We start from the raw sequence: 18,887 nt of genomic DNA, 5'->3' as shown, positions 1-18,887 counted from the left end.
ATTTTTATGTTGTCATTGACTTGAACAAGGAAATTTTTAGTATTCAAAATTGTTCGTATAGATTTACGAGAAATTGGTTAATGTCGCCTATTATGACAGTTTCTCATGATGGCTCATAATAAACAGTACATAAATGTCTAGAAAAAAGTTACAAAATCAAAAAAGAGAGAAAAGAAAACTTGAAACTGCAAATGTAGCTACAATTTATGTAGCCACAGCACGTGAAGCCACTGATTAAATTAGATGTTTCCATTTGCCAAGCCCTGCAGAGCCGCAAGCAAAAACCAAAGAAATGGCATATAAAAAATATTTATGAGCACCTCGTTTTTTGTGGCATTTTAATGCATAAGCCAAGCAAACAAGTAACAGCCAAATCAATAGGCCGAAAAACACAAACAGCCAACAACTGTGCGACTGACTAACTGGCTGGCTGACTGACAAGCGAGCTCCATTGGGGAACATAATCAACTGGCAGCAACAATTTCCAGGCAACGAGTGATATTAAATTGGGTTGCGTACGTGTATAGCAAATGCTTAACAAAAACGGTGGCCAATACAAATGACAACGTTATCAACGACAGCCAGTAACAAAGGCAAAAAGCAACAGCCACAAGTGAAAATGTTACAGTTACGCAGACTCGAGTAGTAAATACCCAGTACCCCGTTTTAGTGTAATCAAATCAAATGTTTAATTGTTTTGAGCGATCTCCAGACTTATTTCATAGAAGCTTTTGCTGAAAATTGTAAGTTAAAACTGAAGCCCAGCATAAGAAAAAAAAAAAACACATGCACTCGATAAAAGACAGAGCCTAAACATAATATTAAAAAATCCATCCCTGGCAAAAAATTGACTACACATTCGCATAGTAATAAATATGTGCGTCGAAAAGCTTCTTGAACCTTTCGTCGTTTAGTTTTTTACACAACTTTAATTGGGTTTGGTTAAGCTTAATTTCTTTTAAATAATTTTACAGGCTATATGTATGAGATTAGCTTCGATGTTTAAACAATGCTAACTATTCTTTCGGGCTTTATGTCTCATTTTCACGGCTTCACCTAAACCTACGAAATGATATGTTTGCATATATATTTGCCCAACTAGTATAATACACATTTATACCCACATTGTTTGAATACAGGGTATGGCAATGATTACGATAGACAAAATTAGTTGCGTTTGCTCCAGCTATTCCGTGAATCGAATTGGAAACCCATCTGTGAGGCAGTTAGCTAGGCAAATAGTTAGGCGGTCGGGCAAATGGCCAAGCTAGACAGACAGGTTACATTCGGCATGCTGCTGCTGCTGCTGCTGTTGTTGTTGTTGTTGTCCAGCAAATTTGGCTTTAACAACGGGTCGAATCAGTTGACGTTGCACTTGTCGCGATTGAACATCAGTTTGTTTTCTTTTTTTTTGTTAAGCCGTGTTGCCTACTTTTCAACGTCCCTTGTACATACGGTTTGTTAATTGTTAAACAAATTTGAAATTAAGCAACATTTTTTGAATGCAAATCGAATGCATGCGTCGTTTTAGGCTGGCCAGCTAGCTGCAATCATAGATTTATGTTGCTGCTGCTGTTGCACATCCCACATATAATTTGCAACTTATAACAACAAACAGGCCAAGTTGTTTGGGCCAACTTGTTCAGCTGGTAGACCACATTCTGCTAAGCACATGCTGTCTCGCTCTGTGCGCCTTAGCAATCGCTCGTTATTGCCAAATAGTTTGAATTATTAATTATAAAGTGATTGGAATATGTTAAGAATTTGAGCATATGATGTAACATATGCAGGCCGAAAATCCACGAAGGCGTCGAATGCAGCGCTTTGACTTGGACGTTGCTGCTCATTGGAAAAAGGTGGGGCATCTCGCCTCGTCAGGTTAACAAGGCGATACTTTCTTATGAACTGAACCCATTAAAAATGGCCAAAAAGGGTATAATGCTTTTGTACAAAAGTATGTAACAGGCCGAATGAAGCATATTCGACCCTATAAAGTAAATAGATAGGGTCATTATCAATGTTGTCCCACGTAATACAATGCAATCGATAATAGTCGATATTAAAATGTAGCTTACATACCATACATATATTACATACATTACAGGTAAAGCCACATTTTTAAGATTCTATAGAGCAATTAGATCTGTTAATACAGATGGGCTTAGCATAAACTTCTGTTCAGTTAAATCCCTTCTTTAACTAGGTCTTAAAATAATGTTGATATCATTAAATTGTAACGCATGGTACTTACTCGTCGATTCTGTTTGGGACATCGCTGTCGGACTATCACCATCCACTACCAAAGCCTCATTATCGGAATCGTCGTCAAGTTGTGGCTGCTGATGATGTTGCTGCTGTGCTTGTTTCTGCACACGCATCGCACCGGGCACATAAGTCTCTTGGCTGATTTGGTGGTTATTGCTATCAGTGCCGGCGCTGGATGAGGAGGAGGCAATGGCTACGTCAATGGAGATCTCGTCCACCTCCTGTTTGATGCGCTTGGCAGCTGAGCTGCATCGGTCTCCATCTTCTTCATTTGCCGGAATCGTAATTCCGCCCATATTAGCCTCCTAAGACAAATATAATAAAAATGTGTTTAATTCCTGATGTAGCAATAAAAACAATTAGCATTTTTATGAGCAACGGAAATAAGATAACGAATATCGCCTCGTTGTCTATTCGTTTCGGTGCGACCCACCCTAACCAACTGGTCCAAAAAATGTTTCACTTATAATTTATGCCAGTCCCCGATCTTGTTTTTGTTGTTCTTCTGTTGTTCTTTCTTTTTTTTGTGTAGCATTAAAATAATTCATGCCAAACTGAGACTTGAGTTATTGCTTAGTGCTGTCGGGTTGGTCAGCTCCTGACTAGGACGCTATACAATTTTTGGCCTTACTTAAAATGGGGCCGGGAATGCTTTAGCCACTGGGGAGAAGACTAAAATGGCCATGCTTCAGGGCGTAACACGGCACTAGGGTAAATGTAAAAAAATTAGCATAAAATTTGCACAGATTTCGATAGCAATTATCTTGATAGGCAGCACAGTAGCAGCTTTTACTGTGAATACTGTTAAAGGCGTTTTAAATGTATAATGTAACCCAGCTCTGCCCGGGCAAAGTTTTTGTCCACTTGCACTTGCGCATATTGATTTATTGCAGTTTAAAATTAAAGCTTTGAAAACAATTTTTAGCTTGGATAATGGAATCCAGTTTTATATATTCAGTAACACATTAACCGTCATTACAAATGCGCTATAGAGGGTCAAATATTGGGCTTAGGAAGTACAGTATGCCTTCGCTCATGACACTCAATACATTCAAAGCCACGAAAAACGCGAAAACCAATTTGTTAAAATTGTAGACAAAATGGTAGCAAAGTGAAGACCACAATAATTAAATATTCCCCCAAAAAAAAATGCATGTATTTTTAATCATTCCACTAAATGTATATTTAGTCGATCGACTTAAATTGTTTTCCTTTAGGCCGTTGGCCAATTGAAATATGACACCAGTTTTTGCAGCGGACGGGTTTTTTGCAGTATGCCCGATTTTTAGTGGATTGATTTGAGCGAGAGCATACTTCATACTAAGTTAAGATCTTTATTAAAGAACGTAGTGCAGAATTGAAATAGGATTCAAAAGCTTGAACTAAGAAAGAAAGGAGTTTAAATATTTTTGATCAATGACAGCTAAATTGCATTTAACAATCTTCTAATTTCCTTTTCCACGTGGTTTCATAAGCAGGCCATCGAAATTTTAAGCCAACCCACTTAAACCAATGGAGCATATAGTAGTACCCCCTAACTGGGCCGCAAGAAACCGTTAAAAACTTAATAAATATCTTTGACATAAACGTGCTGCAATCAGTTTCAAACGTATCGCTTGGCTTCGCTCGATGGCCAATGTTAGCTAACCTCAAACTTAAACCAAGTACAAGAAATTGAAACTCGAACTTCCAATTGACAGACTATGTAGATGCACAAACAGAAGAAGCAATCCACAAGAACCAGAAAAAAGATGGCTGCGTGCCATTAAAAAACTTATATGCCGTCTGTATATTGTGGTGGTATATGAACTTGAGTGCAGGCCGCCCCCCTCTCAGGCAAAGAAGCACGGAGACCGTAAGTAGGAGAGGCAGAGACCTACGAGTAGAACTAACCAAAAACGGAGAGAAATGAAAAGACAAAGAGGCAACAGACCATAATCAGTGTTCCATTGAACGCACAAAATCATTTAGCGAAACCAAAACGAAAAGAGCCGACCAGCACCCCACAAGCCTACTAAAGACTCCATGGCACAAGGCACTTGAAACTGTTTTCCAAGACTTGGACAGAAGAGCCAAGTTGGTTAAAGCAAAGTGTTTGCTTTATACATATGTATATATGTATGTATATGTATTTGTATATGTATACGGATGTAGGGAACACAACACTTGGATGAATGAATATAGGCAGCCGGAGCAGCACCAGATCCACTACGAATATGCCCAAAGCTGGCAGCAAGTTCAAAGCACGCTACGTAACAGACCAAGACAAGTTGAGGCTTGTAGCAAATTGAATTGTCGTTGTTGCTGCTGCTGATGCTGTTGTTGTTGCGTTTGTTGTTGTTGCATGAATCACGTGACCATGACCACCATGCAGTGCCCAAGTAAGAACAACAAAAGAGCCAGAGCCAGACTCAAAGCTGTCTCACTTACCCCCCGCCTTTGCTGTGGCTGTATATGGCCGAGTCGCAATTTGAACTTCACTTAAAAGATCATTTACTTTCATTGAGACTGCGGAACCTGTCGCCGCGTGTAACAAGTGTAAACTTGGTCTAATAAGTGGCCATTAACAGCCAGTCGGATCATGCGTAAAAGTGCAATGCAGGAACGAGATTTATGCCTCAGATAAAAACTGCTTTTGGCCGGAAGTCTTTAGTTTTACGCATCTCGATTTGCATATCTCTTTCTCTTTTAATTAAACAATTAGTGGCTGTCCTTTTTTGGCCATTTACTCACCTTATTTGGCCTGCGTCGCTTACGTTCACTCGCAGTTGCAGCTGGCGTTGATGTTCTCGCGGTTGCTGTTGTTATAGGGGAGGAGGAGGAGGATATATCTTCTTTTACCTGCTGCTTGACTTCCTGGCGATCTATTAAACAAACAAAATAGAGTTAATTACATTTTGTTACGTATAAACTTAAGTATATATGTACTTTTTATTTAATTATAATATCAAATAAGTGTAAATATTTATGAAGTGTGCCTTATTCTTTACCCCATATTCCCTATTAAATATATACATATTATTCTTTATTTCTTCCTTGAAATCTTTAAAATTAGTCCCTCACATATAAGACTTTGGTACTCAGTTAAAATAAAGCTAATTTAAGGGAATTGATTTAGGTTAAGGTGTATATTTAATACTTTACTATATCCGCAGTGATTAACTCTACTTTTCGAATGATTCCGTAAAACTTGAACTTGACTTAAAAATTTTAATAATTAACATCACACTAAAAGCCGAGTTGATATAGCCATGTCCATCTGTCCATCTGTCTGTTGCTATGCGATCTAGTTCCTCAATTTTAAAGCTAACGTCTTGAATCTTTGCATAGGTTCGGCTTTCTGCAGGCAGTAAAGATATCCTTACCTTATTATTTAATTATTAATCTAAAATATCCTTACTCCTTTATTAATAATCTATCAATCTAGCTTTACCTATGGAGATATAAATAAGCACCGACACCTAACTTACATTTCATTTCAATTTCCTCATCATCTAAGAGCAATGAGACGACCTCTTTGGGCTTGAGTGTGTCGGGCTTGAAATTGCCGCCACTTATAACCATACGTTGTATCTGTAGAAAATATAAATAAAAAAAATATATTACTAATATGAATAAATATGCCGAAAATATTGAAAGAGCAGTGCCGCAGGAAATGAAATGAAACACGTAGAAGTGAGTAGCGCCTGGGGCTGCGCATAGACTTACTTAGCTTCCGTTCTGGCGGCCTAAGCACTTTAATATGATAATCAAGAGTTCGGCAATTAAACTAATAAATGCAAAGAACTCAACAACAAATATGTACCCTGAATGGTTTTTTTTAAAGAGAACTGAAAGGCGTAACCAAAATGTCGCCTAACCAATTGTATAATTAATTTCCGGTATCGGTTTACCCGTGTCTTTATAGCTGCCCCAACAATGCGCATCTCGTACAAGTGTTTCATGTGTGCGCCTCGAGTTTCATTTAGCATTTTGAATGAGGCGCAACAATGCGACATGCAACTTCGAGTCAGGCAGGGGTAAGTCCGCGCACGTGCCTAATATATGGCAAAAGAAAGCAGAAACTCCAAGCGACGTGTTTTTGTTCAGTTTGCTGAATAGAGTTTTGCGGTTTCCTGGGCCCGAGTGGGTTTCTTACCTCGCTCTTTTCCCGTGCCCGCTGTAGAATTCGCTCCTCGATGGTGCCCTTACAGATGAGTCGATAGACTGTCACCTGTTTGGTTTGGCCCAGGCGATGCGCTCGATCCATGGCCTGTTGGTCAACGGTGGGATTCCAATCCGAATCGTAGAAGATAACCTACAAGGAGAAAGGGATGGAAAACAATTAGGCCTCTAAATATATTGTTTATTTATTTTCTTTTTTTAAGTTCAATTAAATTAAAACCAAAATAAGTCTGCCCGTTCAGAGTAAACACCGCTTTATAAATGTTAATAATTTATTTTTTTACTGGAATTTTTAAAGAAGTAAAATATGTATGTAAGAAAACCTACATACTACATTTTGTATGTCTTCTAATCTTTGAGATGTGCCTAAAAATGCTGGTACGGGTTAAATGAATATGCAAATGAGAAATCCGACATGCACATCCTTTCGCTATCCTTTTGATATGTCGCTTTTGCCAGCGCTGCATATTAATTGCTGGTACGACTATTCAATAATCCATTTGTCGTGCTACGAATTATATTCCTTTCCTGTTTTCGGCTGTCTATTATTGAGCAGGGACCTTTTTATTTAAAACGTGTGCAGAGTGCAAGTGTGCAGCACTTCTTGAAGGGTTCAACGGCTGCTTCTGTATTGCCACATCCGGCACTGATGAAACTAATTATATCGAACTGAATTTAGAACACGTGTAGTGTGCTCTTAAATTTCTTCTTTTTCCCTTTCCAAAATCCATTTCCGTTTGATAGAGTCTGGATTTCATTTGAATGGAGGCGAAATAAAAAAACAACAGCAGAGATTTGTTGGTGCCATTTAATTTAGTCTATGTATATATTGGAATATATGCATATGTTTGTATAATAGTTATTCACTATTATAATTCATTGTAACTAATTCGTTATGGTCTAAGTGTAAATAATCGACATCACCTTTAATATTCAAAACCGTATCATTTGCTAAATGTTTGAAGCACCTTAGACTATTTATAGTCACATTTTGAACTAACAGTTAGACAGTTGTCATTTAGCGGTTGACAGTTGCCGGTAGACGTTATTCATCAGGGATCAGATCGAGCAATGAAGCTACAACACTTCATCATTCTGATCATTGCGCAATTAGCCACGGGTTTTAATGACAATTTTACTGAGAAGGAACTATGGATCGAGCAGAAATTAGATCATTTCGATGAGAACGAGACGCGCACATGGCAAATGGCAAGTTAATAAAGTGTTTATAGCATTTATATTCAATTAGTAAATTAACATTTTATTTGTTTACTTATTTCAGCGTTATTCGGAAAGTGATACTTTTTATAAGCCTGGTGGTCCCATCCTTATCAATGTGAATGGTGAATGGCCTTTAGCAGTAAACAGCGAATTGTGTGGCATGTTCTACGAATTGGTTGAAAAGTTCAATGCCTATGCGTTTCAAACCGAACATCGTTACTACGGCAAAAGTCATCCAGTACAGTGAGTAATACGGAATGTAGAAAGAGTGTGATTTAAATCAACTTGTTCAACAGAAATTTAACCACTGAGAATCTACAATATTTGACTATGAAGCAAGCCCTAGCTGATCTGGCCCATTTCGTTAGGCACCAAAAAACCTCAGTTCCCGGACTAGCCAACGCTAAGGTCATCATTCTCGGATGCTCGTATGCAGGAAGCATAGTTGCCTATTTTCGGAAGGATTATCCTGAATTAATTGACGGCGGCTGGTCATCTTGCGCGGGGCTCTACTACAGATTAGACTATTCTGGTTTGGTTTATACAGTCGTACAGTTGCTTTGAGACTGAAGCCTTTCTTTTTCACGTAGATGCTTTAGTAAGCGTTGGTAAATCAATTCGCAAGATTGGTGGAGATGCATGTTACGATCAAGTTAACCATTTCACCAAAGCTTACCTCAAACATAAGAAAGCAAACGATGAAACTTATACATTGCTTCAGCAACTCAACTTAACTGTCGAATATAGCAACATGGATGACACAATAGCAACTCATGTGCAGCATCGCAAGTGAGACATATCAAATAATTTATTTATCCGAAAGTCTGTATATTAATATAAACACTTCTTTCAGCATATCCATGTTCCAGAAAATATGCAGCAATATAACTGCGGTTGATAGCAATGACATTGTCAAATTCGGTTTAGTCCTACAGCATCTCAGGTCAAAAATACCAGAAGTGGGTAGCAAGGATGAAATTGAATTTTCGGAGGACCATTCATGTAAATATGCTTTCTTAAATGACTAATGATTGGATTTAGTAAGATACTCATTTCAGCCCGTCAATATTTTTATCAAACTTGCAATGAGTTCGGTAACTTCCAAACAACAAGCTCACAACATCAGCCTTTCGGTGACAGGAAGCCTTTTTCCTCCCTAATTGCACAGTGTAAAAAGGATTTTGGTCCTAAATTTACCATTGACTATATAAGTAAAAAAGTTGATGAAATCAACGCACTATACGGAGGTACTCAGCCCAATGTTGATCACATTTATTTCACAAAAGCCGAAGATGATCCCTGGAGATGGGCTGGTATAGTTGACGAATGCGCAACTGTTATACCAGGTACGAATTGATTAAAATATTTAATTCGTTTTTATAATATCCGCGTGAATTCTACGCAGGAATTGCTCACTGCCATGATTTGCGAGCTCGCACTCCAAATGATCCGCCCGCTCTTGCAGCTGCCAAGCAAAAAGGTTTCGATCTAATTGAGAGCTGGATAAATGGCGGGGGTACCACTCGCGAAACACTTACAAAATGTTAATTTTTATTTTGTCCTATCAAGTAAAAATACGTGAGATATAAACAAACAATGTCAAATGCTAAATCTGAAGTTAAGAACAACTTTCCTTATTAAAGCTTTATATTAGGTAACCCAGGCATAAATCAAAAACTAGAACTCATTATTCAGTCAATTCAATAACAGGATTCTTTGTTTAAGTCCTTGGCAAGGGTTGAGGTTATATATTGTCTTGGCCATTGGGCATATAAGGTAGCAAATGGCCTACATTTTTGTCAATTTAGTGTGAGGATATCATTAAAAACAAGTTCGTGTAAACGAGAAAAAAAATCTACCAATTGCCTATCGATTGAGATCAACCGTATATAATCTACTTAAAATCGATGTAAAACACAAAATAGAGCTTCTTGATAACCCTTATCAGCTTGTCGAAATGACTGCAAATACTTTGAGTGAATCGTTCAAATAAAATTCGCTCGACTTCAATTGCTTTGAAAATGGCTCGACTTATAGAACTGATAAAGCACTGCATGGCACTGGGCTCCACAAAGTTGTAGGCCAACGAGTTGAAACGAATGCGTTAGTATTATTTACAACTTTTAGTGCGATTTGCTTTACCTAGATTAATACCCTAAAAAGTGTGTGATAAGATTTGCCGCTGAGCTAAGCAACACGTATTAGTGGTGCTCGAATGGTGCCTGAGCCACAGTAAAAGTCCAACCCACAACGATGCCACACCACCTGGTCGGAGTAACTCTTGTGCTGCTAGCATTGGGCCTGGTACAGGCTAATGGGAATATCTTCCAGCGGACATTCAACAAACTGCACGGGGAGCCACCTGTGCCGGCAAACCAGAATCGAGCAGATGAGGTGCAAACATTGTGGATCGAGCAGAAGTTAGACCACTTCGATGAGTCCGAGACACGAACCTGGCAAATGGTATGCGTCATTTGTTATATAATCGGTGCCAACCAACTTATATCTATTTATTTATAAACTTGTATCTTCAGCGATATATGTTGAACGATGTATTCTTTAAAGCCGGTGGACCTTTGTTCATTTTCTTGGGTGGAGAATGGGAGATAAGCACGGGTCGCATCACAGCTGGACACATGTATGATATGGCCAAGGAGCACAATGGACTGCTGGCCTACACTGAACATCGATACTATGGCGAAAGTCATCCACTGCCGTAAGTGATAAATAAAACGAGTTTTAATAGCGTTTTTAATGAATTTCAATGTTTTTCAGCGATTTGTCCAATGAAAACATACAATATTTGCATGTAAAACAGGCCTTGGCCGATCTGGCACATTTTATAACCACCCAAAAGGCTACCTATGAGGGCTTGAGTGATTCCAAAGTCATAATTGTCGGTGGCTCCTACTCGGCAACGATGGTCACTTGGTTCAAGAAAACCTACCCCGATTTGGTCGTAGGTGGCTGGGCTTCCAGTGCTCCACTCTTCGCCAAAATGAACTTTGTGGGTACGTTTTACTCTACCTCTGCTTAAGAATGTCTTTTCACACTATTTACTTAGAGTACAAGGAGGTTACAGGACAATCCATAGCCCTAATGGGCGGTTCTGCCTGTTACAATCGCATTGAGAAGGGCATTGCCGAGATGGAAGCGATGATTGCTAGCAAACGCGGAGCTGAGGTCAAGGCTCTGCTGAAGCTTTGCGAACGTTTTGATGTGTACAGCGATCTGGATATATGGACACTTTTTAGTGAGATCTCCGACATATTTGCTGGCCTCGTCCAGACTCATGAGTAAGCATGGTTCGTCACAGGTGCAAAAATCGTTATTTTATTGTCATTTATGCCACAGTGCTGGAAACATTGAGGGCGTGTGCCAGAAGATCATGGCTGAAAGTTCCGATCTTGTTGGAGTAAGCAGTTACATTCTCAGCGAATTTGAAAAGAGCGGTGGCAACTGCCACGACCTTAGTTATGATGCCATGATTGGCGTACTTTCGGAGTCAAGGTACACCGGAAATATAAGTATGTATGAACTCTTGAAAATATATTTCCTTACAAATAAATGATTATCTTTCAGTGCGTCAATGGATATACCAGACATGCAACGAGTACGGCTGGTATCAGACCTCAGGATCCGCCGCTCAACCATTCGGTACCAAGTTCCCCGTAACATTTTACACAACCATGTGCGCCGATCTCTATGGCGCACAGTTTACCAATTCCTTTATCGAGAGCCGTGTGGCTGAAACAAATGAAAACTTTGGTGGTCTGACCCCAAATGTGCAGAATGTCTACCTAACACATGGTCATTTAGATCCCTGGCGTGCAATGGGCATACAGGACGAGGCGCAAGCGACCATTATACCAGGTGGACTAATGAGTTTACACATTGGAAGCATTATATTTGATAAATAATTTAATTCGCAGAACATGCTCACTGCAAAGACTTCGGTTCGATCAGTGCCGATGACACTGCTGAAATGCGCGCCTCAAAAGAACGCATTGCTGAACTGGTTCGCGAATGGCTGAAGTAAACATCTGATGAATTTAAGTTTTCCTTAAAAAAAATTAAATCTAATAGTTCGCGTTCTTTATTCAATTGCGATCGTCAAAATTGCTCTGGAAATGAATTGAATTGTATAGCTGATAAAGCACCGCAAGGTATTCGACCAACGATTTGAAAATAGTGTATTGGCATTGTTTACTTTTTAGCGAAATAATCTTGACGTAGATATTATTCATAATTCATAACTTGCTGTTGAGCTTAGCAACATGTATAAGTAGAGCTCCAATGGAGCTCATCTTGCATCTTCAGCGATATACGTTGAAATATGTATTATTTAAGGCCGGTCCTATGCTTACATTCTTGTGTGGAGAATAGGAAATAAGCAAGGGTCACACCGCAGCTGGACACATGTATGATATGGCTAAGGAAAACAATGGACTGCTCGTCTATATTGAACATCGATACTATGGCAAAAGCCATCCTCTGCCGTGATCGCTTGGTTGGCTCACTTAAAAACTCATTTTACACTGTTAGCTTGGAACACATTGAGATTATGGGCCACACTATTAATTTGTCATCGCTCTGCTGACATTGTTCTACGCGATCTGTGAACTTTTTACGTACTGAAGTCTCTTACCAGAAAATTATGGCCAAAAATTCTGATCTTAAGTTAATATTTATCCCAGTAAGCTTAAGAAGAGCGGTGGGACCTGATGTATATTTTATGCAACGAGTACGGCTGGTATTAGACCTCGCCCAACTCAGGCTCCACCGCCCAACCATTTTGCACCAAGTTCCCTTTACACACCATGAGTCGATCAGTGACAATGACACTGCCCATATGCTTGCTTCAAAAGAGCGTATTGCTTAGCTGGCTCGCGAGTGGCTAACGCAACATTATTAAAGCGATAACCACAATCTAATAGTTGCTGCTATAAATAAAATTAGTAATTGTAATAAGTCGCCATGCGAAATAGTTCCAATATTAATTAAACAACTACTGGTCAAGCATATTTACCAAATGGGATTACCAGATCGTAGCATAGATTTTGTTGAGATCAGTTATACGGATAATTGGGCTGGCAACCTATGAAATACATGTAAAATGTGCGGAATACTTATAGCAGTCAATGGACATCATAAATCGACATACGGGTTGGGTTGCTGAAAATCCCGTCTTATCACAAGATTCTATTGAAATTCCACTCCAAAAGCTTATCAACTTTAGTTTTATGACCTTCTATCTTGATCGCAAATTATTGAAAACTGAATTGCACTTTGATTACATAAAAGCGGAACGTTGGTCAATTGGGAATTTCATTTACAAACATGCTGCTGCTTCAGTTGGTTAGCCTTGCGATATTGGCTTTGGCTAGCCAGGCACATAGCCTGAAATTGAAGAAAGATGTGCCCGTTTTTGTTAAAACTCTAAAAGAGCTGCATCGTGGCCCGCCTCAGCGGACAATGACACGGGCAGACACCGCGGAGGAAAAATGGATTACACAACCACTTGACCACTTCGATGAAAGCAATACGAAGACATACGAAATGGTATGAGTACTAGCAGAAAACTCAAGGCACATATCTCAAATATTTCCGTGTTTTTCAGCGATATTTCCTAAACGATGAATTCCAAACTGATGGCAGCCCCATATTCATCTTTTTGGGTGGAGAATGGGAGGCCAGCCCAGGGATGATACAACAGGGTCATTGGTATGACATGGCCAAGGAGCACAACGGCGTGCTGATCTACACTGAGCATCGTTATTATGGAGAAAGTGTGCCCACAGAGTAGGTGTTTATGCAATATCGGATTATCTTCTATACAAAATCAATTGCCAACAGGACAATGTCATTGGACAACCTACAGTATTTGCATGTCAAGCAGGCGCTCGCCGATGTGGCCCGTTTTATTGAAACTTTCAAATCGGAAAATGCACAGCTTACCAACTCGAAGGTGCTGCTAGCCGGTGGCTCCTACTCAGCCACAATGGTCGTTTGGTTCAAACGGCTCTATCCCGAGTTGGTGGTGGGTGGCTGGGCTTCCAGCGCACCGCTGCTTGCCAAGGTTGATTTCTATGAATACAAAGAGGTGACAGGCAGAGCGTTCCTTGAGCTGGGTGGTCAGAAGTGCTACGATCGCATTCAGAATGGTATTGCCGAGCTGGAGTACATGTTTGACAACAAACGCGCAGCAGAAGCACGTGCCATGTTGCGTTTATGCAGCAGTTTTGATCACGAAAATGATCTGGATATGTGGAACTTATTCGGCAGCATTTCGAACATCTTTGCGAATGTAGCTCAGACACAAAGGTAAGTCAGCCATTTGATCAAAAGCATTCAGGACTTACATTCAATTTATTGTAGCCCGGGCGATATCGAGTATTATTGTGACTTTCTGCTGAGCTTTGACGATAATGCCACAGCCATAGCTAACTTTGCCTATTGGGCCTGGAATTATCCAAGCTGCATCGATGCGCGATATCAAGAAACCGTTGAGTATTATCTGTGGGGCATTGAGAACTTTGACTCGTGTAAGTTATAAAGCTTTTACCCGCGTTGCTTTAATTTATTGGAACTCTTTGTGTTTAATAGCTCGACCCTGGTTTTATCAGACCTGTAACGAGTACGGCTGGTATCAGTCATCGCGATCAAATAATCAGCCCTTTGGCAACAAATTCCCTGCCACGTTCAACATTGAATTGTGCAAAGATGTCTTCAGCTCCAAGTTCGGAAACGAACAGGTCGAAAGCAATATCGCCCAAACCAATGAGGACTTTGGCGGCCTGGAACCGAACGTTGAGAACGTCTATATGACACACGGAGAACTGGACCCTTGGAGTGCCATGGGTCATGGTGTTGCAGAGGGTGCCACGGTTATTACAAAAGCCTCCCACTGTACGGACTTCGATTCTATCAGCTCAAGTGACAGCGCAGAAATGCGGGCTTCCAAGGAACGTATTGCTGAACTAGTTCGCGAATGGTTGGCCTAACTTTAAATATCGTTCTAACATTTCCATCTCTATCATGGCACAGAAATAACATTTTAAGCCCAAACGTTTAAATACTTGGGCAATGACATATGTGTATATTTTTATTAACGAATATCTAAATTTTGCAAATTGATTAGGGTTAAACTACAAATAAACTTTGTAGATCCTACAAATTACTTAAAACCATTGCTCAATTTAACGAGGTTGTAAAAATAGTCAAAATTTCCTAAATGGGAGAAATGGAAGAAGGCGAAGTTAGAGGAAGAATGTACTATCACAAACTGCACAAATTTTTACATGAATTTTGACCAAAAATACTGTTGCCAGATTTTGATGCCAAATTGATTTAGAGGTCAAGTCATGAACAAAAAGCCAAACCTTATGAAAATCGGATGATATTTGGCCGAATTATGGGGCTGTGTAATTTTGACTTATTTCTAGTTAGGATATTTGAGGGTATAATTTTTACATGAATTTTGACCATAAATACTATTGCCAGATTTTGATGCCAAATTGATTAAGAGGTCAAACCACGAACAAAAAGCCAAACCTTATGAAAATCGGATGAGATTTGACCCAGTTATGGGGTTGGGAAATTTCGCCTTATGTCTATATAGGATATTTGAGGGTATAATTTTTACATGTATTTTGATCAAAAATACGGTTGCCAGTTTTTGATGCCAAATTGATTTAGAGGTCAAACCATGAACAAAAAGCCAAACATTATGCAAATCGGATGAGATTTGACCGAGATATGGGGCTGGGAATTTTTGACTTATGTCTATATAAGTAATTTGAGGGTACAATTTTTACATGAATTTTGACCAAAAAAATGTGTTGCCCGTTTTTGATGACAAATTGATTTAGAGGTCAAACCATGAACAAAAAGCCAAACCTTATGAAAATCGGATGATATTTGGCCGAATTATGGGGCTGGGAAATTTTGACTTATGTCTAGTTAGGATATTTGAGGGTATAATTTTTACATGAATTTTGACCACAAATACTGTTGCCAGATTTTGATGCCAAATTGATTAAGAGGTCAAACCATGAACAAAAAGCCAAACCTTATGAAAATCGGATGAGATTTGACCGAGTTATGGGGTTGGGAAATTTCGCCTTATGTCTATATAGGATATTTGAGGGTATAATTTTTACATGTATTTTGACCAAAAATACGGTTGCCAGTTTTTGATGCCAAATTGATTTAGAGGTCAAACCATGAACAAAAATCCAACCCTAATGAAAATCGGATGAGATTTGACCCAGTTATGGGGCTGGGAAATTTTGACTTATGTCTATATAAGTAATTTGAGGGTAAAATTTTTACATGAATTTTGACCAAAAATACTGTTGCCAGTTTTTGATGCCAAATTGATTTAGAGGTCAAACCATGAACAAAAAGCCAAACCTTCTGAAAATCGGATAAGATTTGACCCATGAACAAAAAGCCAAACCTTATGAAAATCGGATAAGATTTGACCCAGTTATGGGGCTGGGAAATTTTGACTTATGTCTATATAAGTAATTGAGGGTACAATTTTTACTTGAATTTTGACCAAAAATACTGTTGCCAGTTTTTGATGCCAAATTGATTTAGAGGTCAAACCATGAACAAAAAGCCAAACCTTATGGAAATCGGATGAGAGTTGACCCAGTTATAAGGCTGGGAAATATTGACATGTCTATATAAGTATTTGGAGGGTACAATTTTTACATGAATTTTGACCAAAAATACTGTTGCCAGTTTTTGATGCCAAATTGATTTAGAGGTCAAACCATGAACAAAAAGCCAAACCTTATGAAAATCGGATAAGATTTGACCCATGAACAAAAAGCCAAACCTTATGAAAATCGGATGAGAGTTGACCCAGTTATGGGGCTGGGAAATTTTGACATGTCTATATAAGTATTTTGAGGGTACAATTATTACATGAATTTTGACCAAAAATACTGTTGCCAGTTTTTGATGCCAAATTGATTTAGAGGTCAAACCATGAACAAAAAGCCAAACCTTATGAAAATCGGATGAGATTTGACCGAGTTATGGGGTTGGGAAATTTCGCCTTATGTCTATATAAGTATTTTGAGGGTACAATTTTTACATGAATTTTGACCAAAAAAATGTGTTGCCAGTTTTTGATGCCAAATTGATTTAGAGGTCAAACCATGAACAAAAAGCCAAACCTTATGAAAATCGGATGAGATTTGAGCGAGTTATGGGGCTGGGAAATTTTGACTTATGTTTATATAAGTAATTTGAGGGTACAATTTTTACATGAATTTTGACCAAAAATACTGTTGCCAGTTTTTGATGCCAAATTGATTTAGAGTTCAAACCATGAACAAAAAGCCAAACGTTATGAAAATCGGATGAGATTTGACCGAGTTATGGGGTTGGGAAATTTTGCAATATGTCTATATAGGATATTTGAGGGTATAATTTTTACATGTATTTTGACCAAAAAAATTTGTTGCCAGTTTTTGATGCCAAATTGATTTAGAGGTCAAACCATTAACAAAAAGCCAACCCTTTTGAAAATCGGATGAGATTTGATCGAGTTCTGGGGTTGGGAAATTTCGCCTTATGTCTATATAGGATATTTGAGGGTATAATTTTTACATGTATTTTGACCAAAAAAATTTGTTGCCAGTTTTTGATGCCAAATTGATTTAGAGGTCAAACCGTGAACAAAAAGCCAAACCTTATGAAAATCGGATGAGATTTGACCGAGTTATGGGGTTGGGAAATTTTGCAATATGTCTATATAGGATATTTGAGGGTATAATTTTTACATGTATTTTGACCAAAAAAATTTGTTGCCAGTTTTTGATGCCAAATTGATTTAGAGGTCAAACCATTAACAAAAAGCCAACCCTTTTGAAAATCGGATGAGATTTGACCGAGATATGGGGCTGGGAATTTTTGACTTACGTCTATATAACTAATTTGAGGGCGCAATTTTTACATGCATTTTGACCAAAAATACTGTTGCCAGTTTTTGATGCCAAATTGATTTAGAGGTTAAACCATTAACAAAAAGCCAAACTTATGAAAATCGGATGAGATTTGACCCAGCTATGGGGCTGGGAAATTTTGACTTATGTCTATATAAGTATTTTGAGGGTACAATTTTTACATGAATTTTGACCAAAAAAATTTGTAGCCAGTTTTTGATGCCAAATTGATTAAGAGGTCAAACCATGAACAAAAAGCCAAACCTTATGAAAATCGGATGAGATTTGATCCAGTTATGGGGCTGGGAAATTTTGACTTATGTCTATATAAGTAATTGAGGGAACAATTTTTACATGAATTTTGACCAAAAAAATTTGTTACCAGTTTTTGATGCCAAATTGATTTAGAGGTCAAACCATGAACAAAAAGCCAAACCTTATGAAAATCGGATGAGATTTGATCCAGTTATGGGGCTGGGAAATTTTGACTTATGTCTATATAAGTAATTGAGGGTACAATTTTTACATGAATTTTGACCAAAAATACTGTTGCCAGTTTTTGATGCCAAATTGATTTAGAGGTCAAACCATGAACAAAAAGCCAAACCTTATGAAAATCGGATGAGATTTGACCGAGATATGGGGCTGGGAATTTTTGACTTATGTCTATATAACTAATTTGAGGGCGCAATTTTTACATGAATTTTGACCAAAAATACTGTTGCCAGTTTTTGATACCAAATTGATTTAGAGATTAAACCATTAACAAAAAGCCAAACCTTATGAAAATCGGATGAGATTTGACCCAGTTATGGGGCTGGGAAATTTTGACTTATGTCTATATAAGTAATTTGAGGGTACAATTTTTACTTGAACTTTGACCAAAAAAATTTGTTGCCAGTTTTTGATGCCAAATTGATTTAGAGGTCAAACCATGAACAAAAAGCCAAACCTTATGAAAATCGAATGAGATTTGACCCAGTTATGGGGCTGGGAAATTTTGACTTATGTCTATATAAGTAATTGAGGGTACAATTTTTACATGAATTTTGACCAAAAATACTGTTGCCAGTTTTTGTTGCCAAATTGATTTAGAGGTCAAACCATGAACAAAAAGCCAAACCTTATGAAAATCGGATGAGATTTGACCGAGTTATGGGGTTGGGAAATTTTGCATTATGTCTATATAGGATATTTGAGGGTATAATTTTTACATGTATTTTGACCAAAAAAATTTGTTGCCAGTTTTTGATGCCAAATTGATTTAGAGGTCAA

The 18,887-nt window shown here is 38.4% G+C and overlaps 4 protein-coding genes across 6 annotated transcripts in view; 3 read left to right on the top strand and 1 right to left on the bottom strand.

Annotated features, from left to right (window-relative positions):
• Window positions 1-18,887, bottom strand: part of LOC115759537 (chromatin-remodeling ATPase INO80) — a 63,514-nt gene that overhangs the window by 14,076 nt on the left and 30,551 nt on the right. For 2 of the 3 annotated variants that reach the window (XM_030700488.1, XM_030700489.1), the window contains 4 exons: window positions 6,404-6,562; window positions 5,736-5,838; window positions 4,999-5,129; window positions 2,252-2,570 (listed from right to left, as the gene is read on the bottom strand). In XM_030700488.1, the coding sequence (XP_030556348.1) occupies window positions 2,252-2,570; window positions 4,999-5,129; window positions 5,736-5,838; window positions 6,404-6,562 (712 nt within the window). Of the gene's footprint in view, window positions 1-2,118; window positions 2,200-2,251; window positions 2,571-4,998; window positions 5,130-5,735; window positions 5,839-6,403; window positions 6,563-18,887 lie in introns of those variants that run through there. The other variant, XM_030700491.1, reaches the window with a different exon arrangement.
• Window positions 7,450-9,261, top strand: LOC115759539 (putative serine protease K12H4.7). Its single transcript, XM_030700494.1, has 7 exons — window positions 7,450-7,638; window positions 7,712-7,893; window positions 7,947-8,182; window positions 8,241-8,439; window positions 8,504-8,652; window positions 8,709-8,996; window positions 9,056-9,261. The coding sequence occupies exons 1-7, from the start codon at window positions 7,501-7,503 to the stop codon at window positions 9,196-9,198; spliced, it is 1,335 nt and encodes a 444-aa protein (XP_030556354.1). The 5' UTR covers window positions 7,450-7,500; the 3' UTR covers window positions 9,199-9,261.
• On the top strand, window positions 9,828-11,813 carry LOC115759538 (putative serine protease K12H4.7). Its single transcript, XM_030700493.1, has 7 exons — window positions 9,828-10,113; window positions 10,185-10,366; window positions 10,426-10,661; window positions 10,715-10,946; window positions 11,005-11,177; window positions 11,233-11,523; window positions 11,583-11,813. Exons 1-7 carry the CDS (start codon window positions 9,904-9,906, stop codon window positions 11,687-11,689), a joined length of 1,431 nt encoding a protein of 476 aa, XP_030556353.1. The 5' UTR covers window positions 9,828-9,903; the 3' UTR covers window positions 11,690-11,813.
• Window positions 12,991-14,811, top strand: LOC115759546 (thymus-specific serine protease). Its single transcript, XM_030700501.1, has 5 exons — window positions 12,991-13,212; window positions 13,271-13,452; window positions 13,507-13,974; window positions 14,029-14,195; window positions 14,257-14,811. The coding sequence occupies exons 1-5, from the start codon at window positions 12,991-12,993 to the stop codon at window positions 14,652-14,654; spliced, it is 1,437 nt and encodes a 478-aa protein (XP_030556361.1). The 3' UTR covers window positions 14,655-14,811.

The sequence above is a fragment of the Drosophila novamexicana genome, unplaced genomic scaffold (genome assembly GCF_003285875.2).
Source record: "Drosophila novamexicana strain 15010-1031.04,08,12 unplaced genomic scaffold, DnovRS2.1 tig00000308-arrow-arrow-pilon, whole genome shotgun sequence".
NCBI classification, from domain to species: Eukaryota; Metazoa; Arthropoda; class Insecta; order Diptera; family Drosophilidae; genus Drosophila; species Drosophila novamexicana.
This window is presented reverse-complemented; position numbering and strand designations above follow the sequence as displayed.

Coding starts and splice junctions, on each gene's coding strand:
- LOC115759539 (XM_030700494.1), top strand. CDS start 7,501: ATGAAGCTACAACACTTCATCATTCTGATCATTGCGCAATTAGCCACG. Junction 7,894..7,946: donor GGCAAAAGTCATCCAGTACA/GTGAGTAATACG, acceptor CTTGTTCAACAG/AAATTTAACCACTGAGAATC. Junction 8,997..9,055: donor ATGCGCAACTGTTATACCAG/GTACGAATTGAT, acceptor AATTCTACGCAG/GAATTGCTCACTGCCATGAT.
- LOC115759546 (XM_030700501.1), top strand. CDS start 12,991: ATGCTGCTGCTTCAGTTGGTTAGCCTTGCGATATTGGCTTTGGCTAGC. Junction 13,213..13,270: donor ATACGAAGACATACGAAATG/GTATGAGTACTA, acceptor CGTGTTTTTCAG/CGATATTTCCTAAACGATGA. Junction 13,453..13,506: donor GGAGAAAGTGTGCCCACAGA/GTAGGTGTTTAT, acceptor AATTGCCAACAG/GACAATGTCATTGGACAACC.
- LOC115759538 (XM_030700493.1), top strand. CDS start 9,904: ATGCCACACCACCTGGTCGGAGTAACTCTTGTGCTGCTAGCATTGGGC. Junction 10,114..10,184: donor AGACACGAACCTGGCAAATG/GTATGCGTCATT, acceptor TTGTATCTTCAG/CGATATATGTTGAACGATGT. Junction 10,947..11,004: donor GGCCTCGTCCAGACTCATGA/GTAAGCATGGTT, acceptor TTTATGCCACAG/TGCTGGAAACATTGAGGGCG.